This window comes from Felis catus, chromosome A2, assembly GCF_018350175.1.
Source record: "Felis catus isolate Fca126 chromosome A2, F.catus_Fca126_mat1.0, whole genome shotgun sequence".
NCBI lineage: Eukaryota > Metazoa > Chordata > Mammalia > Carnivora > Felidae > Felis > Felis catus.
This window is the reverse complement of record NC_058369.1, coordinates 146,213,019-146,237,419: the sequence shown is the minus strand read 5'-3', so window position 1 is coordinate 146,237,419 and position 24,401 is coordinate 146,213,019. Positions and strand designations below refer to the sequence as shown.

General features: G+C 46.3%; 1 protein-coding gene and 1 long non-coding RNA gene across 6 annotated transcripts in view; one reads left to right on the top strand and one right to left on the bottom strand.

The window, feature by feature from the left end:
• KLHDC10 (kelch domain containing 10) overlaps positions 1 to 24,401 on the bottom strand; it is a 70,929-nt gene that overhangs the window by 1,022 nt on the left and 45,506 nt on the right. For 3 of the 5 annotated variants that reach the window (XM_023250566.2, XM_023250567.2, XM_045052746.1), the window contains 6 exons: positions 22,688 to 22,842; positions 21,368 to 21,516; positions 19,367 to 19,451; positions 18,238 to 18,304; positions 17,660 to 17,707; positions 15,475 to 15,614 (listed from right to left, as the gene is read on the bottom strand). In XM_023250566.2, the coding sequence (XP_023106334.1) occupies positions 15,475 to 15,614; positions 17,660 to 17,707; positions 18,238 to 18,304; positions 19,367 to 19,451; positions 21,368 to 21,516; positions 22,688 to 22,842 (644 nt within the window). Of the gene's footprint in view, positions 1 to 9,711; positions 14,838 to 15,474; positions 15,615 to 17,659; positions 17,708 to 18,237; positions 18,305 to 19,366; positions 19,452 to 21,367; positions 21,517 to 22,687; positions 22,843 to 24,401 lie in introns of those variants that run through there. The other 2 variants (XM_011280559.4, XM_023250568.2) reach the window with 1 other exon arrangement.
• On the top strand, positions 5,122 to 11,995 carry LOC123384029. The gene is made up of 2 exons (XR_006594562.1): positions 5,122 to 6,823; positions 7,000 to 11,995. It is a non-coding gene; the product is annotated as an uncharacterized LOC123384029 (long non-coding RNA).

Here is a 24,401-nt window from a genome sequence, read left to right as displayed (position 1 = left end):
GAAGCTACCTCCCTGAAGGGTGACCTCTGAAGTCAGACCCCAGAGAGACACCCTCGTAAGGTCAACAAGGGGCTTTCGGGGTGAACAGGGCCAGTGAGTGGCACCTGGGTGGGGGTGGGGGGGATCCTGAGTCTGGGACCAGAGCTTCTTCCAGGCTGTTACGTGTGGTGTCAGTTGCTCAGGAAGTATCTAACCATGGAGCTGTGGATATTCTGGCACTTTCCAGGTCACCCTGAGTTTCTTCTTATGTCTCATCTTCACAACTTTTGAGGGCAGGTTTTCTCATTTAAAAAACTTTTTTTAATGTTTATTTTAGAGAGAGAGAGAGAGAGAGAGAGACAGAGTGTGAGCGGGGGAGGGGCAGAGAGAGAGGGAGGCACAGAATCCGAAGCAGGATCCAGGCTCCGAGCTGTCAGCACAGAGTCCCACGCGGGGCTCGAACCCACAGACCGTGAGATCATGACCTGAGCTGAAGTCTGGTGCTTAACCGACTGGGCCACCCAGGCGCCCTAGATTTCCTCATTTGAGAAAGGAGGAAGGCAAGGCCCAGAAGATCACATTCTAAGTAGAATCACTGAGACCCAAAAGCCACGTACTGTTTAAAGCTCATGTAACTAAAGTGCCCCGGGCCAGTGCCCCGGTCCAGGCGCACCCGCGGCATCAGGGCCCCCCCTGGGCCTGCCGGCTTGTTCTCTTCAGGGCAGGCTCTCCTCCAACAGAGGCCGCTGGCCCCCACAGCTTCAGGCTCGCAGCCTATCTGGTCAGCAACCCCAAGAGAAAGGCCCCGAGTCTCTAATTCTTTAAGAGAAAGTATTGGGAATACTCTTATACGTACTACCTGGATTTGTCGTATCTTTATATTCTGTCCTGAGCTGGTGTTTTAAAAATGATCTTTTAAAAAAGAAAATACAGGGGCGCCTGGGTGGCTCAGTCGGTTGAGCGTCCGACTTCGGCTCAGGTCATGATCTCGCGGTCTGTGAGTTCGAGCCCCGCGTCGGGCTCTGTGCTGACAGCTCAGAGCCTGGAGCCTGTTTCAGATTCTGTGTCTCCCTCTCTCTGCCCCTCCCCCGTTCATGCTCTGTCTCTCTCTGTCTCAAAAATGAATAAAAAAATAAAAAATTAAAAAAATATAAAATATAAATATAAAATATAAAATATAAAATTAAAAAAAATAAAAAATAAATAATAAAGAAGAAAATACAGGAAAGGGACAAATCATGGTACCTTCAGACAATGGACTATTATTCAGCACTAAAAAGAAGTGAGCTCTCAAACCATCAAAAGACATGGAAGAAACCTGAATGCATATCATTAAGTGAAAGAAGCCAAGCTGATTCCAACTATGTGATGTTCTGGAAAAGGCAAAACTAGAGACAGTAAAAAAGATCAGGTGTTGCCAGGGGTTGGTGGCGGGGGCGGGGGGGGGGGGGTGGTGGTGGATAGGTGGAACATTTTTAGGGCGGTGAGAACACCGTGTATGAGACCGGACGATGGTGGATACGTGGCATTACTCATCATCAGTCCAAACCCACAGAATGGGCCCCACCGAGAGCGGACCCCAAGGTAAACGAAGGCTCTGGGTGATAACCACGTGTCCATGTGGGTTCATCAGTCGCCACCAAGGTATAGCTCTGATGCTGGATGTTGTTGGAGGGGAAGGCTGGGGTGGGGGAGGGGAGGCACATGGGAAAATCTCTGGACCTTCTCAGTTTTGCTATGAACCTAAAACTGCTAAAAAAAAAAAAAAAAAAAAAGATGAAGTCTCTTAAAAACACACAGAAATACAATTATTAAGAACGATGACACCCAAGTCTCCACGATGCCCCCCCACCCCCCGAGCTAGTTTCCCAATTCAGCCTCAACAAAGTACCACAAACTGAGACGCTTCAACCACGGGGAACGTATTCGCACACGGTGGTGGAGGCTCGAAGTCCGAGGTCAAGGCGTCTGCAGGACCGGTTCCTTCTGGGGCTGGCGGGGGGGAGGGGGGGGGCATTCCCTGCTTCTCCCCCAGCTCCGGTGGTTGGCTGGCAATCTCTGGTCTTACAGACGCATCACCCCATTCTCCGCCTCCGTGCTCGCGTGCTGTCCTCCCTACACGTGTGTGTCTGTTCTCAGATACCCTCTTGTTATAGGGACACCAGTCATACTGGATGGGGACCCGTCCTAATGACCTGATTTTAACTCGATTACCTCTGAAAAGACCCCGTCTCTGAATATGATCACATTCTGAGATACCAGGGGGTTAGGACTCCAACCTATGTTTTAGGAGGTGGGGGGGGGGGGGACCCGTTAACACCCACTGAAGACACAGCCTTGCCCTGACCTGTGGCGGCCGACTGAGCGCCACATGGCTATGTCGCTGTTCCGACTGCGTGTGTCCCTGGCGGTATTCCGGCTCGGAATTCTCACGGGTGATTTCACAAGCAGGCTGCAACTCACACCTGGCTCTCCCCATCTAGAGCAGCCTGTCAACGCACGGCGGGGTTAGACACATTTTCCAGGTGTCACGGGACGATGCAACACGTGGCGGGGTGGCCTTCACTCGGCAGGTGCAGCCAAGCCTCAGCCCGGCACATCCAAAAGGTCTCCCGGAGACTTGGGCGCTCCCAGCGCGTTTCTTCTCTTACGACGTCTCTGAGCCGCAGAACCCATATGCCAGACATTCCGCGGAGGCAATTCCGAGGCGAAGTGTCTCAAGATCTATCGCCCAAAACACACTTACTATCTGACACAGCCATTTCTATTCCTCTTAGAGTCCCTTTTTGCATTGCTGACTCCCGAGAAAGCTAATTAATTATTGGAGACACCACTATTAAATTGACACGGTGATTAATCTGATAATCCCTTTGATGAAATTACCTCTGAAATGCTAACTTTTCATCTTTTGAAACTCACTGTGTAAATTACTCTGAAGATTACATTGCACCGGCTTTTGGCTCTGTAAATCTTAACGGCAGTTTTTTGCCAAAAGCAATAAAAGCTGTCCCGAATTTTATCAGGTCAATCAGGAAAGAGGCAGGCAGGCAGGAAATTGAAGGTGACACACTGCAAGTGGGGGGTTTGCCTGACGGATTGTTAGAACCTGCTGTTGCCAGTTGGCTCCAGGAGACTTTGCGCCGAGGAGAGGCACAGCGGTAGCCTCCTGAGGCAGAGGGACAGGAGCCCCTGGTCACAGGTGTCGAGGCTCCTTGACACAAGAGCCAGTGTGGTTCTAAGCGGTGGTCCCTTCCCCCCTTCTCTGCACCACCGTCCCTACGTCCCCTCCCAATGCACCTCCTGCAGTGGTGACCTCTTGGTGCCTGACAGAGACAATGGCTGCCCTCCTGGCACTTCCATTCTAACAGAGGCAGTCAGACAATAAACAAGATAAATGACAAGTGACAGGGTGTGAAGGGGATAAGGGAGATCTAGCGGGGGTGGAAATACACAATTTTAAAAATATTTTTTTTAATGCTTTATTTCTTTTTGAGAGCAAGAGACAGAGGGCGAGCAGGGGAGAGGCAGAGAGAGAGGGAGAGACAGAATCCGAAGCAGGCTCCAGGCTCTGAACTGTCAGCACAGAGCCCGACGCGGGGCTCGAACCCATGAACTGCGAGATCATGACCTGCGCTGAAGTTGGACGTTTAAGTGACTGAGCCATTCAGGAGCCCCTGGAAACATACAACTTAAACCAAGGGTCAGGGAAGACCGTGTTGCCTTGTTTACCTCACCCTGGCCCTGCCTCGTTGAGATGACATTTGAATAAAGAACTGAAGGCGAGAGATTGGCCATGTGGATGCTGGAGAAAGAGCTTTGCAGGGCACAGCCAGTGCCACGGACCCGGCATGGAAACCTGACTGGTCAAGGAACAGCAAAGGGGAGCTGGAATAGAACGAGCAAAGGGGCAGCGGCAGGGGTTAAGGTCACAGAAATTTGGAATCCATGAGCCACGGAAAGAGCTGAGTAAACCTGGCACTTCGGGGTGTTTTGCAAGGGAAAAGCAAGTCTGTCGATCCTGTTCTCTGCAGGTGTTCCCTCCCAGCCCTGGGTCCTGTCCTGAAGGCGTCTTCCAGGCAGACCACGGCGTCTAAGGGCCCACTCAAGGAGAAGGGTGTGGACTGCACGACGTGTAGGTGAGCACTTCCCCCAGGCCTGGAGTCCGGCTGCCAGGGTTCTCGATGCATCTGCCCCGGGAAACTGAGGCACCTCCCTCCAGCTTCCCACAAAGCATCCACGTTCTTTCTGCTTTGCGGGGGCAGGAAGCTTACTGCCTCCCACCTCCTTCTGTCCCAGGTTTTCTCCCATTTCTGCCTACACAGGTGAGAGCCGAACAGTGACCCCCCCCACCCCACCCCCGCCCCCGCCCCCAGCCACGAAGGCCCATGCCTGAGGTGGAGCCAGTTTCTGACGAATCTCTTATGAAGCCTGGAAACCAGAAGAGGTTTCTGATGCCCTCAGCGTGCAGGAGTTGTGGTCAGCAGCTGGAGTGACGTGGCGACAAACGGAAAGCACCTGTCCCCTGGAGGGGGGAGGGTGGGCACCTCCAGCTCACTCTGCAGCAGGAGAACGGTGGGTTTCTGTTTCAGACAAAACCTATCTATGGCCTTGAGGCTCTGGATCCAGCCTCTGTGGCTGCCCTCCGGCTGAGCTGCCCCACGGAAGGATTTTTCTGGAAAGGGACAGCCAGCTGCACACTTGGGGAGGCTCTGAGATCTCGGCCATCCCTGTTTTCTGCCCCCTAGGTGTGGGGATGGAGCCACTGACCGACAGCTGTCACAACAGCATGTGCGGTTGCTTTTTTGGTGTGTCCCTGGCCCTCCCCGCTCATCTGCCACTGCACGGATGGTGCCTGACTCCTCTCCCCCGCTCCTCCCTCCTTCCAGGCCCACACCGCGTTCCAGAACAATCCCCCACCGTGCGTCTGTGGAAGGGGCCGGTCTCCCCGTTGCTTTTCCAGTGAGCCTTTTCTTCCCCTGAAGCACATCCAAGAGCGCCGCACCGACTGCCCTCTGGGTTGCCATGGAAACGAAGCATTCTTCCCACTTCCCTCTTCTGTTTACCTTGGTCAGGGACTGCGGCAAAAACCAGCCAGTCGCTGAAGGGGAGGGCGGGCGGCTGGGGGAGAGGGAGGGAGGAGGGGAAGGCAGCCGCTCTAAACCAGATCATTCCGGTTCGGAGCGGTTCCCCGCTCTACCCCCGAGAGGCTCTCCAAGTAGGCTCTCCAACTAGGCGTGGGCCGCGGACGGCGGCTCCGCGCCCTGAGATTAGTGGAGAGGGGTCTGGAGGCTACTCCGCACCCCCCGCCCCGGGCTCCACGTCCGCCTGCGCTCTGCCTGCCCGGGCTTCCTCCCCGCCGGTGCGGGGTGTTGGCGGAGCCTTTGTCGTGCGGCCCGGGCTCGCCGGCCTCTGCTCGGCCGTGGTCGGTCGGTCACGACACCAGGGCGCCCGGCGGAGGGTGGGGGAGCGATGGGAGCCGACGTCCAGCCCCGCTCTGTGACCTGGCCCAAAGCACCCTCACCCTGCCCGCACCGCTGCCGTGGCCTCCCAACCGAGGGCCCCGCTTCCTCTGGCACCCTCCCTCGGCAGCGGGGGGGATCGGTCCGTCCTCTCTCTGCCTTCCAGCTCCCAGTTGATCTTAGAATGAAAACCAGACGCTTTGCCCGGCTCTTCCATCATCTGCCCAGCCTGCCTCTCCTTGCTTCCCTGGCCTCCCCTCCCGGGTTCCCGTCCTCCCGCTACGCGGCTTCTTCCCCTTCCAGAAGACGCCAGGGGCCGGGTTTTTGTCTTTGGAATGCTCTGGCCCCTTGATGCAGTGGCATTCTCCCTCATGTGCTTTCTAGCTCCTGGCGCGCAGTCATTGCGTCCTCGGGGAGGCTCTCCCTAACTTGTCCGTGTCCGGCCGCTCGTGCTTCTTCACAGCAGCTGACTGGCTCCCCGCTCCCCGCCTCCCATGGAAGCTCCCTGAAGGCAGGCTTACTCCCCGCCGCCTGGCCCGGCCGGCTCCCGGCCCCGCGCGGGTGCGTACTAAGTGCTCAGTTAGTGAGCGGTCCGAGCGGGCGCGCGCCGGCGCCGACCCCGGCCTGCGCACCGCGCGCTCCCGCCTTCGGGCCGGGGGTCGGGCGCCCCCTCCCGGCCGAGCTCCGCCGGCTGCCGCTGCCCGCCAGGGGGAGGCAGAGAAGCCCCGGGACGCGAGGTCGCGGGCCCGAGGCCGGCGCGCCGCAGGGAGAGAAACCGGCTGCGGGCCTCGCTCGTGCGGGGGAGGCGGCGGCGGCGGCCGGGCCACCCTCGCCGCCAGCCCAGGGCTCCAGGGCCCCGGAGGGCGACCGTTCTGGGGCGGGGGATTGCAGGCAAGGCCACCCCTTCTCCGGGCTTTGCGGATCTGGGTAACTCTCTCTGCAGGCACGTCACCGCGCTTGGCTTGCCACCAAGTGGGGGTCAGCCCTCCAGGCTTAACATTCCAGTACCGCTTTGGCGGGGAGAAACGAAGCAGGGAAAGGCGCGGCTGGCGCTTCAAGGAGGCACAGGCTGGGTGGGCTCCGAGGTGGTGAGGTTGGCGGTGGGGGGAGCAGGGCTGGAGTTCCAGTCCTGGACGCCGCCGGTGCACCCCTAGGTACAGGTCATTCCCCGCAACGGCCGAGTTACCGTTCTTACGGATCACCTCTCTGTGGGTGGCAAAGTGGGCCTCTTCCTTTGGGGGGGGGGGGGGCGGGCAAGGGCAGTTGCCAGCATCCTGAGTCACGATCTGATCTTGGCTGTTGCAGTGCACGCTCTCTACCTTTTCCTCCAGGGTGAGGCTCAGGGAGTAAATGAGACCCCAGATGCCTGGTGGAGGCCGCAGCAAGTAAGTTCGCTCACTTCAAGTGGAGGAGCTCTTGTAGACATCCTTGGCCGTCGCAGGGAGAGCCACCTGGGCTCCAGTAGCCGGGCAGCTTTCGGTGGAAGGTTCAAGAGGGACGAACTGACCGGTGTGGTCTAAGGTGACTCGGACTGAGTAACATTGGCTTTCTCTTTGCACAGTTGCCATGGGCACAGCCACCCTACAGCTCCAGGCCGGGTGTGGGCTCCTGAAATAGCAAGTGGCCGGAGCTCCCAGCTGTCTCTGTCCTTCTCTCCTTCGCAGCCCTGGGCTGGGCTGGGCTGGGCTGGTCACTGCCCCGTCCGTCTGCCTGAGCTGAGCTCGGCGCCTTCCTTCCTAGGAGAGCTGCGGAGGCCCTCCTGTTAGGCAGACCATTGGAAAGGAACTCAGACACACTCGTGTGCTTGAGGATTTGAGAAAAGTGTCTCCCTCTTCCACCAGAGACTTCGAGGCCAGATCCCAAGGCCTGTGCAGGATGGGTGGGTTTGCCGGGTCTGCTTTGTGTATCGCTCAGAAGCCTTCCACGTCCCCTCCTCTCACCGTGGAGTGGATGACAGAAAAAGCCTCTAAAATAATGTATTATCTTGCTTGATTTTATGAAGGGACAGGATGGTGAGGAATGGTCTTCGGGCAACAATTAAATCTTGAGACTTTTTTTTTTTTTTTTTTCTCTCCCTCTCCTGGATTTTTTTTTCTCCCACCGGCTTCGAAGATTGGCTTTTAAATCGAAGATTTCCAAATACCAGTCAGGCTACCTCTTAATCCATCAAGAACTTAAAAATACTAATACTCCAGCCCTACCCTTTGAACCACCCAATTTTTTACGGCCTGATTTGGTCAGAACGGACCCAGATTCACAGTATCCTGAAAAAGGGCTAAATCGAAAGAGTCATGAAGGGTTCTGGTTTATAAAGGAGAGAAAAGGGGGAAAAAAAACGAACAACAACCGTGAACATACTTGAAAAAGCCAGCAGTCCCTGCTGTGGCCCTCTACATCTCCCGGGCCACCTTACCACTGTTAGCTCTTTTGGCTGTTTTTGTTTGTGTTTTCTGATACCTTCCTTTATGCCTCTAGTCAATATGCTATCCTGGTTAGTGAGACATTCTGTATATTACCTTCCTGCCATGGAACATGAGGATTTAGCTCTCACCTATGTCACCCCACTTCCCTTGTCTCGTCCTCTTAGTTTCTTTATTGGTTAATTTTGTAACTTTTAGTAAATACTTCGTCTTCATTTCCTGTACCATCAACTATAGAGAGCGAGAACGGTAAATACCCCAGGCATGCTTCAAAGCACCTCACACATTATTGCAGCCACACAGTAACAAGGACTGAGCCGAGAGCCAAGAGCTAACCAAGCCTTGGTTCTCCAGCTCTCCAGGCCATCTCCTTCCAGCACTGTACTGAGGTAGCCGCTAGCTACGCGTAACAGCTTATACTTACAGAAATGAAAATTAAATGGAACGAAAATTGTAGTTCCTCGGTCGCACTAACCACATCTGAAGTGCTGAATAGCCAGTGGCTACCACATACTGGACAGCGCAAATATAGAACATTTCCATCACCGCAGGAAACCATTGGTTTTGCGCTGCTCTGGAAGCTGGGCCTTTTATCTGAAGGTAAGTATGGAAACTGGATGGTTTTACCAGTGTCGTCTCCCATCAAGCAATTACTACCAAAGATTAACTGCAAGAGAATTGTGGTCCTACTGTTCGGTTATAAGAGCTTCGTAACAGCATTTTGACAAACTAGAATCTTACACGTGTAACTGGAAGAACAAAACCACCCAAACCAACTAAGCCACTGAAACCTCTTCCCACCCAAGCTAAGACGGGGCTTAACTAAGAACCGAATTAGGTACCAACGAGAGTTCATTTCAAAGCTCTGGCTGGTCTAAAGTCTAAAAGGCCCAGGGTCCGCTTCTTGGCCCTGATGGGCCTCAGGGGAGTATCCTTCAGAAGACGTAGGAGAAATAAAGCAAAGGAAACGAGAATGCTCTGCGTAATGAATGTGCTCTGCGTATTAACTGTAACATGGGCTGGGAAGCCCTATAAGTTAGGGGGTAGAAATTGTTACGTTTTCCTCTGGTCGATTTATGGCAGAATATCGAAGATTACTTGTCCCAGGAAGGTATATTTGATCCAACAGTTTGTCGATGGAAACACTGAAAACTAAGAGGCATATGTGCGATTCTGGACGAGAGACCTTCAAAGTGACCAGACTTGGGAGTGTCCACACCTACACCGGACTTCAGAGCCTGAAGAAAAGCACTGCTGGGAGAGGGATCCTAGCAGAGGGCGAAGCGATACAAAGCAGAGGTTTTGGAGAAAGAAGCATCTGGAAGACCGAGGCAAGAACCAGGAACTGTGGTTTCATCCCCAAAGGACCCCCGGGGGAGGGCTCAGCTCCTCCTGGGGTTTTTTCCTTGACTCAGAGACAGTTGTGACTCTGTATGTAAAGATTCACATCTTCCCTTTGAATTCCCTGTAGCTCCTCCAACTCTTCAGAAAAGCCTTGAGACATCCGTACAGACTTGGCTAGTGGGAGTTTGGGGAATATACAGAACGGGACAGGAAAAGGGAGTGTGGTCTGCCCCACAGTCACTCGCTCCCTTGCTGGTGTCCTGAGGGGAAGAGCGTTCTGTTGAGGGGACGGTTGTAGGTCCAGGAGTCCCAGATGGTGAGCAGAGAGAGGGACCCACAGCAGGCGGCGGTGGAAGGCAGATGACTCACAGATATTAATTACGGAGAAAAGTGCACCCTGGTGGGTGGGAAAGGGGTGGCGGAGGCGGGCAGACTGATGCTTACGTCACAGAGGTGAGCTCGCATACACGCAAATCACCGTCCCACAATCAAGGTAGCCTTGAGCCAAATAGATTTGGATAAGATTTATTGATCAGATTGTTTTAGAAAACCAACAACAAAACACTGACAAGGTACATAAATACAGATTGGACATTTTAGGGTAAATTCACTATTTTTCCTACGTGCTCGTAGGAGACCAAATAAGGTGGAAAAGCTGTCCTGATCATATGGCATGCACACCAGACTGCAAAAGGACTTCCACACTATTTAACAGGACTGTGGCAAATAGCTTTACAGTAAGGCAAGCATCGTGTGTGGCCTAAGCACACCCTGTACAAAGAGCCAAGCCCAGGCCTGCCCTCAGAGACTGCGGGAGAGGTTCCCCTTTCTTGCCTAGGTTCTTCCAGTCAAATCCTCATCGGCAGGTGCCTTTACAGGGAAATGCCTGGCGCGGTCCCTGCTCAGACTCTGTGTACAAGGAAGCGGCTTCAGAGAAAGTCAGTGTGTTTCTGATGCCTCCTTTGTATTCTAAATGTGCAACTAGGAAAACAGCAATCACTACAGCTCGGTGAGACTGCCTCGGACTCACCCTGCGCACTGACTAAGCAGGGCCTTTCAAAAACTTCTATCGAGTGAAAAAAAATAAAATCATGAAAATTACAACTAAAAAGATGGGACCACTTTCGAAGCACAACTCAGAACTCCTTTTTGTAACACCAGGTAAGAGAAGAGGTCGCCTCCCACCAAACCCAGTGACCTCAGAAGGGAAGCAGCATCACTGGGCACGACCCGCGGCGGCACACACGGGAGGTACAGAGCTCTACGAAGCCGGCCTCAGGCCCTGCCAACGCCCCTAGAGTCCCGAGGAATTTGGGGAACCAAAGCACTTTAAGCTAACAGTGACCAGTTTTTGGAGCTCGCGATCACGGGACCGTAAGCCCTCATCCGCCCTGGAGCTCAACGCCAGAACAATGAAGAATAAGGAAAACGGCTTCTTGTGCTACATCAGAGTGCTGGCAGGTAGACGATTTATAGTAACGGTGCCACCTGCTAAACATCTGTAAGACCACATAAAAACAAACTGGTTTTACAGAATCAAGACCAACACAGACTTACAGGGTAATTCAACCTTTTCCCACATGCCAAGCTATATGGCTGGAAAAGGAATCCCCAAAGGAAAAAATAAGGCTCCTGCAAGAACAGAGGAAAAGCAAGTGTTTGTCAAGAGCCAAAGAAATGTGTTCAAGTGATGGGATTCCCTCTGCATCACACACAGCAGCTTTTTCTTCCTCTAGGTGCTAAGAGTTCTTTGGTGGTTATAGGAGAGACAGCCCAGAACTCAGGGCAGGAAAACCGTGCCGGAGCAGAGGAGTGAAGAGTTAACATCTCAACTCAGGATTACCACCCGTGGGTCCTAATTTCAGCATTCAACAGCTGTCATCAAATTGACAATTACAGCTAATAGGGCTGCCTATATGCTTGCTGGTTTCTAGCCCTCCGTGACTCTTCGTTTTCATTTCTAACTACTTATTAGCCCTACTCCACTGAGAAGGAGGTGCTTGTGGGAAAGGGGTAAGGAGGAGGAAGAATATAAATGGATCGATCGTTTGATAGAAAAGTTGAAACACTGATTATCTATGAGTTTCAATTATCTGTGCTTTACTCTTGCTACTCTGGGTAACCAAAGGTCACTGTTAATAAACCTTTTGCTTAGAAATGTTAATGTTTATCATCATATGTTTAAATCTAGCTATGTGATGGACATGAATAATTTAGAGCAAATTTTTACACCATGTCACGAGGGCCCTGAAAAAAGACTCTGCCAGTGGAAAGGATTTCAGTTTGGCCCCTGAAGAACAGTGAAAATTTCATTCTATTCTATATTGGTTAATAAGATTTTCCAGAATGTGGAAAATATTTTATTAAATGAAGAAAGCCTCATTCTCTTTGTTTAATAAAGTCTTATATTCACAGATAAATTAGTATGTACATGGGAAAGCTGACAGTATTAAATATTAGATTTTAATTCTCCATTTAGAAATTCCTTACAGGTAGACTTCCTTTTTTCGTGGGCAAGAAATGTAGTAAGATATGCAAACATGAGATAGTACAAAAGATGACTGGGGGAAAGTCTCAACTCTAACAAACCCAAGGAATAAGAAGTCTTTAAGAACTGGAGTAAGAAAACAAGGACTTGAAAACCCAGATTGACCAAGAGTTGGCTTACGCTAGCTGGTCACATCTCAAATTCTTGGTATAAGTTGACTCTAAAGGAATGAGCTGGCTTTCCCCAAGGCAGATTCAAAAAAAAGAAAAAAAAAAAAAAGTAGTCTACCTGCTTTATAGTTACACCCTATATATAATCTGTATATATCCATATGTGTTTCTATATATTGCACTTAAATTTACAGGACTGCAGTAAGATGGCAGGGAGTACCTCAAAGAGGCAGAGAAGCAGCAGGCATAAACTTTCCTAAACCAAGTAACAGTGTCAGGAATTCAGGGTGCTGGTTATAGGGATACTAAATGGTCGGGGACCCCCTATATAAAATTCTGCTCATCTATATTTAAGTCATCATACACACAGTCTCATTTGGCATCCAGAACATGTGCATCTGTGTGGTTCTATAGCACTCAGAGCTGGTCACACTACATCGCTTTCACTAGTGTTATATGAAAAGAAGACACTTTAGACCAAGGTTATGTACTTTTATAAAAATGTCACACACAAGGTCTTGGATGTCAGGCCTCCAAAGTCTACCTCAAAGAAGACTGCCCTCAGAAGGCTTAAATCCTTTTTGCTAGCAAGTGTGGACTGAACTAGACTCTCTTTCTAGCTCTCCAGTGTAGCAAAGCTAGAGACCTGCTTATTTCCCAAGGAGCACGGAAGGGTAAGCACAGAGGCTGAGCACTGAGGCTTTGGTCCCTACGTAAATCCATGACAAATACCCTTTCGCCACCCTAGACCGCACAGCTTATTTAACTGGATATAGTCCACCGAATATCCAGAGACCAGGCTGGAGTCGTGCGGTAAAGCTTTGTTTTGAACTCATGGGGCTGTTCAACCTGACTTGCTCCGGAGAGAGCTCCTCACTGGAGTAAGCTTAGCAGTGGGCGGTAAGAGGTTAAATGTCAAACAGACTTGGTCGTGGCAAGATGGGGGTGGGACCTCTAGAGGAGTTGCTCCTTGTCCTGCCTCTGCCCCACACCCATCATTCCCCCAAAAGGACCCAAACTCACAGGTGAGTGGTATCATAAGACCTTGCAGAATTTGGGCTCCATGAACTCAACCCAACATGGACGGGATGTTCTAGTAAGGCATGGAAGTTAAGAGTCCAAGTCTAGAGACCACAGTTTTCTCTTCCCCAGAACTCAACACTGGAGGGTGACTTTTTAGCCATAACTCAAAGGTGATTTTAAATCCACACATGAGCTAAAGAGATCCCTTCTGGGATGAAGGAAAAAAAGAAGAGTAACTTTAAAAGCTAAGTGAAAAAGAGGCACTTAAAGGAAAAATGTGTCCCAAATCTCCCGTCTGAGTCTCCTGTTGTGAGGTGACCAACGGGATGATCAGCACTGTGCCTTCTTGTATGCCTTCCGCACCTTTCGTACACCTGAGGACTTCCAAATGTTCACGTCTCAGTGACTTGCTCAACTACTCTAGCAGCCTGATGGCAAAGAAGTGAAAATTCAGGTCACTCCTTTTTTTAGAGTTAAAATACAAAACAAACCAGAACTAAAATGTCACACCAAAAAGCTAATGATCTTCAGCTTCATTCCTTCCTCATGCTAGTTTTGAAAACAACAGTTCTTTGGGAAGGACGGCCTGTGGCTTTTCCCCCAAGACCTTTTATCCAATAACTAGACAATTACTCACAGCACCATGCACATTAAAGCAGACAAAAAAGAGGCAATAAGCTAAGGGAAAAATCAAGGGCCAGTTGGCTTTCTAGAGATAAAACCCACTGCCTGAGAAAACGGCAGGTGCATGGCCCAGTGTTCAAGTTCTGAAAAGGAAACGGCCAATATGATGGTCAAAGCTCACAGCCTGGAGCTGAAGCCCTCCCCGCCTTGCTCTTTTCTGGCCTCTCACAAGCTTACTTTTACGCCCCATGGCATTTATGCCACATATTTAGGGTCTACAAGTCCCCCCACGAAGAAGTCAGAGATACTTGAAACCAGTTATAAGCACAAGGGAATTTCAAAACTGCCCAGAACAAAGAACTTTGACCACCATCAATTCCTTGATTTGAAACGTTCTTGGTGCCATAATTTCTAAGAGCAACAATAAACAGCACAACTACAACACACACACACAAGCCTTTTGACAGCCAAATCTAACCATTGCTGGCACCAGAAGAATGTGGAAAGAAATCACTGATCAAGAGTTGCTGAGCCGCCTGACTTTCCTCCAAAGTCAAAGGATGGGTTTGGGTATCGATGCAGCAAGATGTCAACCGGTGCTGCCATCAGATTCAGCCACGCAATTAGAGGCGTCTTGGAAAACAGTAAGTTTGACGTCTAGGTTGGCATGTGACCTGCACAACTCTCAAGGTCAGCCTTCTTGTTGTTGTTGTTGTTGCTGGATTTACATTTTTTAAAATTTTATTTGTTTTTGTCAATGATGCTGCTTTAATTTGTGGAGCACTGGCTGACATGGTCATAGTTTCAGAGATCCTTTAAAAAATTCTTTATCTGATCATGATTCATAACATTGTTAAGGTACTTTCAGACTTTCCCTCAAGTCCATCCAGGAAGAGGGAGTATGTGAGTATGTGTGTGTGTTGAGGCAGGAGGGAGAGAAGCAAAGAAAGAAGCACGAGGGAAAGCGAGATCGCCATAAACTTAAAACCAATTTACAGAAAGGCATCTGATGTATTTTCTGAATAAGGCCTTGATCAGGGTAACCAATTCTACACTGCCCATAAATAAAGGAGTCTCTTTAAATTAACATTTCCAGTATCAATGAACAGTCCAGAAATCCTCATTTCAAGCGCTCGATGAGTCCCTGTGTGAGTCCAAGGTGCAGAAGCTGTGTGCGGGAGAGGTTTGCTAGGTTGGGGAAGGCTGCAAGCAGCTTCTCCCATGCCAGTTCCAGCAGGCTCGGCACCACCAGCCAGATCTTAAACAGTGACCCAGTCCGTTTGTTTTCATGGATGTTCACCACTCCTCCATGAATGTACATGCAACCAGCCTATGAACAGACGGCAGTCAAAAGAGGACAAATTCAAATGGGAGAGAAGCAGGTAACTTAGGCTGAAGAGTCAGCGACAAAATGCACAGGAGGCCAAATGGAGACGGGGCAAAACAAAAAGAATTTCTCACTGATCCCAACATAGTGCAGAGATCAAGAGACGTTTAAATAATAAATGAGTTTACGAGGGGAAAACTGTAGCTTTTTTCTTTTTTTTTTCTTTTTTACTTCAACGAACATTAAAGTGACATTATATTAAGTATTCATTGTGCCAAACACTAGGAACACAAAGATGAAAATAAAGGTCTTTGCCTTGAGAAACTGGTGGGATCTTTAAGAACAAGGCATCGGGGGGATAGAGCTATCCTGCCCTCCCAGAAAACACCTTTTATGTCACTGCAGGGGCCTAAATGCCACGCACAGCATTTCTCTTATATTTCTGCTGCTCTTTTAAACTGTGTATGATGGTTTTTCTCCCCCCTTCTCAGAAGAAGGGCTGGCTTTGTCTTGAAGAAAGTTTTAGAAACGCATTCTTTATCCAAGGTTGGTAATATCAGAATCTTTTTTTCTCGCTAATATCACTGTGAAGATTTATCATCTGCAACTATGTAAGGAAGATATGAAAACAAAAACTTACTGGTGTAACAGCTGCACAGTGAAAATAAACGGGCTCTGGCATGGTAGCTGGGAGCTTCACCCATTGAAAAGTCTGCAGATTCAGCTTCCAGATGTCTCCCAGGATCACTTCTCCATTATAGCCCCCACAAATAAACACATCTGTCAAGAAGAGAGAGACCCATGATCACACCAAAGAAAAGAGCCGCAGCCACAGCGTGTTTTGTAGATCAGCTGGCAGGCTGACAGGGGACAAGTTCAGCGGATTCCCCCCTACTACAGACGGTTCTAGCCGGGTGGTCCTCCCCTGCTGCTGTCTTGTCCCTTGCTAAAGTATGGATACTCTGCTGGGATCTTTGCTAAGACTAAGGTTGCAGCAAGCCTCTAAGCAGGCCTCATGTCTGGGTCCTCAAATTCAAATACCTGTAGGCACAGGAAGTGAATGAATGAGAAGGTCCAGGGAAAATAAACAAACAGGAGATCCAGGGAAACAAATAAGAAGAGTGCACATGCCCTGCACCAGCTGACTGATACCATGTAGAGTTTAAGGTCAGCAACTGCCAGATGTTTTTATGAGAGAAGCTGGAAATCTGGATTTTTTTTTTTTAAGTGAAACACTTCGATTCTAATCCAAAAAAATTTCATACACATGTGAGCCAGACAAAACATAACTGCAGGTCACCAGTTTACAAATTCTTCTTTTAAATAATGCTCTAGAAAGGACGGACACCTATCTGCCCATAGAGACAAATGTCTTCTATGTAGACATTTAACCTGAGGAGAAACATTCACTGCAATGTTCAATTTGGGGGCAGAAAAAGTAGTTCTTACAAATTTTCTTTAGCCAAAAGAGGATAGTTTGAAGCCCCATTGGATCTAAACAGTTTTTTAAGTTCTTTAAACCTTCTCCAAAATCAAAGGTGTTTCTTCTTCTTCTTCTTCTTTTTTTTTTTTTACCGTTGTCATTGCTTTGTTTTTGTAAAATTAGACAGTTATAACTGGACGACTTGTAACAAAGTCTACATAAACATTCATACTAAATGCCCCAAACTAAGGCTGAACTCCACTAGTATACTGCCTGGCCTCAACGAATCAAATGAATAGATGTCTTAATTCAGGTCTAGATCAGGGTTAAGCCAATACTTCATTAAACTACAAAATACACTGGAAACTTTTTGGCCTAAGATTCAAGAAAAGTTCAGCTCCAAAGCAAGGTACAGCTTTGCTTCTTCCAGAGGCAAAGCTGAACAATGCCACTATCTATAAATCCTACCGAGAAAGCAGGAGCCTAATAAAATGTACCTCTGTGAGATGGCAGCATAATCCTAGTGAAATCCAAACAAAACTGCCGAAAGGATACAGGCTATCAAATTCATTTACACACACCTTCCTCCCAGGAAAAATGGAAGGGGGTATACCAAACGATCAAATAAGTTGTAAATTAAAAGACAGGAGGGTTGTCCAAAGAGGAGTCATTTATCACACTCGGATGAAGTAGCCTCAGCTGCTTTCTGAAGCCACACAATGCCTCTGTTGTAATACGGCCAAAGAATGAGCCAAGAGTCCTATTTGGCATCTGACAGAACACAGAATAAACTTTAGAAAATACCACTCTGGAGGACTTATTGTAATTTTAATACTTTGTCCACCAAGGTGTCCATTTTATATGTCAAGATCATTAGTATTACCCACCAGAGCCACAGACATTGGTTGGGGTGAGGTGCTGAAAGGTCAGGTGGTGTAATAAAAGCTTATTTATCACCAATTTTTGAGTTCTCTGGTAACAGAGGGAACCCAAACACCCCACTAGGTTACTGGATGAAAACTGCTGAGAGAACCATAATTTTATGGGTTTCCCTTTAAGTTTAAACTATAAGAAATAGACTCTTCTCAAAGTTATGCCCCCTTTAAGGAGCTATTATTGAGAAATAAAGCCACCTGGGTGGCTCAGTCAGTTGAGCATATTGAATCTGGCTGGGGTCACGATCTCACGGTTCATGAGATTGAGCCCCACATCGGGCTCTGTGCTGACAGCATGGAGCTTGCTTGGGATTCTTCTCTCTCTCTCATCATTTCTCTCTGCCCCTCCCCCACTCACGCACTCTCACTCACCCTCTCAAAATAAATAAATAAACATAAAAAAAAGAAGACATTCTTGGCATATACGATTACAAAAATGAAACTAGAATGTTCTTTAGCATACTTACCATTTTTTATTTGAACGCAACTGTGACATCTTCGGGCTGCAGGAAAACCTGCCAAACACATGAACACAAATATCCCATTATCCACAGAAAGAATAGAATAACGGTGATGTGCCACGGTGAAAGACGTCCTATGAGTAACTAACTTGAAACAATCCCTTTGTTGCATTAAGCAACCATTGATTAGTCCTTCCAACCCTTCCTTTTTTCACATTAAATTAAAGCCATCGGAGTCCCATCATAACTACAATGCTCAGGTGCCAGGGGAACAAAACGGGGTTACTAATGGCCTTCCCAAGCCCTTATGCCCACAAAAAACAGGTGGACCTTGATTCAAAGTGCCTGCTTCCTAACCCACCCACATTTCCCTATTTCCACAGAACTCAACAATCCCCATTAAAAGTCTCTGCACAATTGCGGAGGAAGCATAATTGGGCTAAGGAATAAAATAAGTTATAATACTAGTACAACAGATATTATACTTGTCATATAACTCAAAAAAAGCACTTTTTCTCTTCTAAAATAAGTAAAAATATAAAGCATAGTTATTAAAGAAAAATGAATCAATAATTTAAATTTACCTATTTTTTCGTGGGGTTTTGTGGCAATTTCCTCCCATGCATTCGTTTCAAGGTTGTATGCATGGATCTTGGGGACAAAAAGAGAAGATACACACACATAAATAACTTTAGCTTATTTTTTTAGAGAAAGAGTGTGTAAGCGGAGGAGAGGGGCAAAGGGAGAGAGAGAGAATCTTAAGAAGGCTCTGTGCTAAGTGCAGAGCCTGATGTGGGGCTCGATCCCACAACCCTGGGATCATGACCTGAGCTGAAATGAAGAGTCAGACACTTAACTGACTGAGCCACCCAGGCACCGCTGAAAACTGAATTTTTAACAACAACCTGTATAAACATGTATTCTTGGTTGAAAAGTCTTCGTTTCTTTTGCTTTTCTCTGATTTTCCCTAATACTAATATTAAGGCAAAAAACATTAAATGAAGCAGTTGAAAACTAGCAGATATAGGACTCCAATTTTTTAAAATCACAGAAAAAAAAAAACGAAGTAAAAAAGTTGGAATTCTACAACTACCACATTTTTCGCAATGAACATGTGTATCATTTTTTTATACCAGAAAAAAGCAACTGTTCATAAGAAAATGTGAGAATGCAGTTTTGACAAAACTTGAAAAAGATCAATAAGGTTCCAAAGCAGACCAGGAGCTCTGTAGCCTAATCTAGATTTTCCCTGGGAGATGTGCATTTAGAAATGCCATAGGAATGGATGAATAAAAACCTTCAGAGTACAGCTTTCTAAAGTGAGTGACGCAGAGCCCTAAAAATACTGTTCTTTTTAGACATCTCACTGATGATGAGAGACATTCTGTGGGACATTCTGAGCAACGTGGCTCCAGTTCTCATCGGTTTCTCCATTTAAGCTACTGTGTCCTCCTTTTGGTCTCTTTCCTCATCCAGTTTGTGCCAGGATTCATTTTCATGTGTTTTTAGTGTGTGATCACTACAACTGTCAACTGGAAAGTGTAACAGCGGCATAATTCAGCCTTCTGTTACGAAGAGCAGGTAACACACAACAGGTGTTAATGAAGAACCTGTCCAGAAATCTAAATATCCACAGTAACAGAATTATCTTGCTTGGTATGAAACATGCCTCTTCCTATCCTTCTCTCTCATTATTATTATTTTTAAATATACCTTGTTTAAGGAATAAGCTGTCCAGGAAGTACCACCTCCCAAGATGTAAATCCTCTGCCCATCATGTGCAATTTCATGTCTGTATCTGAAAATACACAATAAAATCCATTTATAATAAAGTGAAAAATTATCTACCTAAGATTTAGCTACAGGATATTTTTATTGGATAATTATTCACAGTAATAAGTTATTAGAAATAACCTAAGTGGTCAACAAGAGTGAACTGATTCAACAAATTATAGAATATATATAAAATGGATTAGTATGCATCCAATAAGAAAGTAGGTGTAGAGGATGGTTAATATATTGGAAACTTCTTTTCGTGTCTAAAAAAAAAATGCTCTCATGTAAGAGCAGATAGGCTATAATCTCATTAAAAATTTATAGTTACACAAATACGCACAGAAAATGACTACAGAGATACATCCAAAATGTTAACCCTAGTTATCCCTAGATCTAGGTTTTGTTTTTTTATTTTCTTCATTTTGCTTATCTGTATTTTCCAGATTTTCTAAAAAGTGATCTGTCTACATTTCATTAGAAACCCTAGACTATGCGCTTTTAAATGAAGATACTTATTTAATAGATACAAAGATGTCAGAAAAATTATGCTACTCAAAACTGTGAATATAATGTGAAACACCTACCAGAACTTTCATCCAAGCAGTCTAGCTAGAAGCTGAAACAATTTATAGTATGTCCATAAAATGATTCAAGAAGGCAACCATGTGAAAATGCTTTGAAAACTTAATCTATTTCCTCCTTTCCCTGAAGGCCCTGGTGCTGATAAAATAAATTACATCAAAATTATTCCAGTAGCGGTCCACCTCCCAAGTCCTCACACGGTAGTTCTACAATCATCAGCCCACTGACATACTGCAAAAAAGATAAAGTCTTCCTTAGCACCTCTATGCTATTTTGTTTAAAGGAAACGAAGAGTTAACTGCATTCATCTGAACAGAGTGAATAAAAAAATGTTTACTGTCTTTGCATTTAATATGTATTTTTTTAAGTGTATTCATGTAAGTAATCACTACACCCAACATGGGGCTTGTACGCACAGCCCTAAGACCAAGACTTGTGTGCTCTTCTGAGCCAGCCACGTGCCCCCACTGTCTTTACTTAAAAAAAAATTTTTTTTTTCAATGTTTATTTATTTTTGGGACAGAGAGAGACAGAGCATGAACGGGGGAGGGGCAGAGAGAGAGAGGGAGACACAGAATCAGAAACAGGCTCCAGGCTCCAAGCCATCAGCCCAGAGCCTGACGCGGGGCTCGAACTCACGGACCGCGAGATCGTGACCTGGCTGAAGTCGGACGCTTAACCGACTGCGCCGCCCAGGCGCCCCTGTCTTTACTTTTAAACAGGAGGGGAAGAAATTAAGTTTTTCATAGAGCTTACTGCTAAAAGGCGACTCCTATCAGGAAACAAAAGTGAAAGGCCTACACCTGTTCCTGGAAGGCAACTAGGAGCACCATGTGATGTTTGCGTGCTTAACAGGGCACTTAAAATCAGTGGCCTCCCTCCCTCCTTTCCATCCATCCATCCGATCAATATTTATTGAGTACTACTATGGGAACTGATGCCACAGGCACTGCGCCTTCTTCTGGGTATACAGCTGCGAGCAAATGAGCCAAAGAATCCTAATATGCAAGTTAAGAAGGGAAATCAAAAAAGTAACTAGAAAGTAATTGTTTTGTCTGTAACATGATATTTAATTACAATTGCTACCATTGGTTTCTTCTTCAAAGTGTTACTATCTTCTTAGTGCAGAAAAACTGAGGTATAAAAGAAAATAACATGAGGAAAAAATCTATAGTTAATGGAGAAATAGCACTCCTTAACCAGAAGACCTTTCTTTAATGCTGAACTGGCATCTACCAGCCAGTTAGCTATTTTAACCAGGCTTTAAGAATCTTCTTTAAACCATATTACCAATATTCTGAATAAAGTCATATCTTAGCAAGAATGAATAACTATGCTTTAATCCTAGAACCTTACCTCTCTTCTGGCAGATCACAGGATAGGTTGTTTGGTTTCAGTTGCGTCCACTCTCTGGTATTGAGATCTAATTTGTGCAGATCTGTGCTATAAATATAGCCAGTTGTCCCTCCAAAAACATAAAGGGAGCCATTGATGATCGCCATGGCCTGGAAAACAAGGAAACGTGAACACCACTGACTCATGAACACTTTGTTAAAGAATGTAAACTTACTAAATACCCCCAAATCAGACTTTATGAAATTCTTTTGTACTTTTTAACCTTCTAGAATATCAGACGTTTAAAGGATTAAAGATTTTAGAGAACCCAGAGATTACTTTTAGAAAGGTAGAGCTTTGCTCAACTGGAAAGCAGTCCTACCTAGATAGGCAAGAGGACTGGATGTTCCTTACGGGTCTTAGCCAACCCAAGAATGTATATACATCGGGGGCATCAGCATTTCCATGCAAAGCTGCTTCTCTTTCTAAGCAGTATGAAGAAAACTGCTCTAAGAAGAAGCAGATGTGAAAATAAGCCACCAGAACTCCTTAAGTAAAATGTCTAGAGTTAGCAGTCATAAAACTTCACATTTTCCACCAGATTCTTCTTTGGCATAAGCTCAGCTTTTGTTATGATCATGTTATCAGAGTTTAAATGCCTCCTGTGGTGGGATAGAGTTATCTAGTGTGTGCCTCTACACATAGCTCAGAAGGAAGGTATTTACCAGTACGAAAGCTGGCCAGCTAAACAAGAAGCCAAAGCTTAGCTGTTTTAAGCTTAGTCCATTACTTTCAAAGGGTCTCTGATGCTGGTAGGTCGCACCCTATCTTTTTGGATATAACTTTTCAAACCTATGATTTGAAGCACGGCAATGTAACTAGAAACTCATCTCCACATAATCTGTGTTTTAGCTCAGATCGGTCTCATAAAAGTCTTGTACCAAAGTGCGGAGATCACCTCCTCTACGACTTAGGTTAGAAAGCTCTCCACAGAATCGCACTGTTCTAAAGGTGGCAGCGTGCAGACCATACGTAGAGCCCAATCTCTCACTCGAGGTGGGGGTGGGGATGTGGTGGGTCCTGACACTGAAAAATACTTCTGTACAGATCTAGATCACGATGCCCAATTGGACTAGAAACAAAGAGTGAGGGAAAAAAAGGAAGGGAGAAGGCGAGCAACCAGATTTATAAATTACAACTTCGTATCAGAACTGAAAAATCAAATATTAACCCCAGTGAATTTATTCTGTTAAAAACATGGAAATAATTATTCTGACATTGTCCCCCAAACTAGAAAAATCTGCAGAAATACATCCACTGTGACTGGCCACAGATTGGTACCTGTCCATATATACGACTGGGTTTCTTCCCACGACAGCTAAGTAAAGCCCATCTCTTATACTTCACGTTACACACGTGGACATCGTTGCCGTTGCTCTCGCCAAATGGGATGCCTGTACCTCCGAATACCAACAGGTTGTTTCCATGCAGCACAACTGGGGAAGGAGAAGCACAAATTCCATTTACGTACTGGCTACCTGTAATATGTTCCCACATAAACCCAGAAACACTGAGAAACTGGGGGGAAAAAAAAAGCCTGCTTTAATGCTCTCAGAAGATAGCCCAAACCACTGACATCTAACTACTACAAAGTACTGCAGAAAAAGGTTTAATTCACACTCTATGGACTGTGTCACGTAGCCAGCTCATTGTTAGGTGTGTGACATGTATTCAATGTGTATTTGTGGAGTTCATGAAATACTGTGGATAATAATACTAAATGACATGAACCACTGCCGCTCAAGGCGGTTCAAGTACGCAGCAAGGCAGAGGAACATGAAGTATTATCTTTGTCTTAGCAAAGGCCCAGCAGGGCTCTGGATGAAGGGATAAAATGATCATTCTGTTTTTGCCAGGGGAATGAATGATCTCTACATTTTAAATTATGGTTTCTGTCACCTTAATCCTCCACCAGATAAAAAGAAACACCAATATCCTGCTGGTAACTTTGGTGTTCTTCTCTAGATCTCTTCTGTTCCTGCCACCACACACACACACACACACACACACACACACACACATTCTTTCTCTCTGATGACAAATGCTCCCAAAATAGTGCTACTGTATTATTTCAATGGCGTTTCTTTTCTAAAATCAATTATTCAGTTAATACAGAATAAGAATCAGCATGGGCTCTGAAGCCAGCTAGAGCTAGGTTTCAATTCTCATGTGACCTCAGGAAAGTTATTTAATCTCCAAATTAATCCTCACAACAGCCCTATGAGGTGGGAACTAATCTTATCTTCTCCATTTTTATAGCTGATGAAACAAGTGGAGAGTGGTTTAACCTTGTTGAACGTTTCCCAAAAAGAATCTTGCCAAGCTAGGATTCAGTTCCAGGCAATCTAACTCCAGAGCCTGCACTCTTAGCCATTTCCTTAGGGCATCTCTGTAGCCTCAGTTTCTCTTTTTTTTCCCTTCCAAATTTTGATTTAAATTCTAGTTAGTTAACATATAGTGTAATACTGGTTTTGGAATAGGATTTAGTGATTCATCACTCATATATAATACCCAGTGCTCATCTCAACAAGTGCCCTCCTTAGTACCCATCACCCATCTAGTCCACCCCCCCCACTCACCTCCCTCCATCAACCCTGTTTGTTTTCTATCATTAGGAGTCTCTTGTGATTTGCTTCCCTCTTTTCTCCCGCTTCCCATATGTTCATCTGTTTTGCTTCCTAAATTCTACATGAGTGAAATCATATGGTATCTGTCTTTCTCTGACTTATTTCATTTAGTATAATATACTCTAGCTCCATCCATGTCATTGCAAATGACAAGATTTCATTCTTTTTGATGGCTGAGTGATATTCCATTGTGTGTGTGTATGTATATATATATAATATACATATATATACATATATATATATATATATATATATATATATATATATATATACACACCACATCTTGTTTACCCATTTATCAGTCGATGGACATACTTGGGCTCTTTCCACTCAGTTTCTCATTTGTACAATGGCAGTAATTCTAGTTT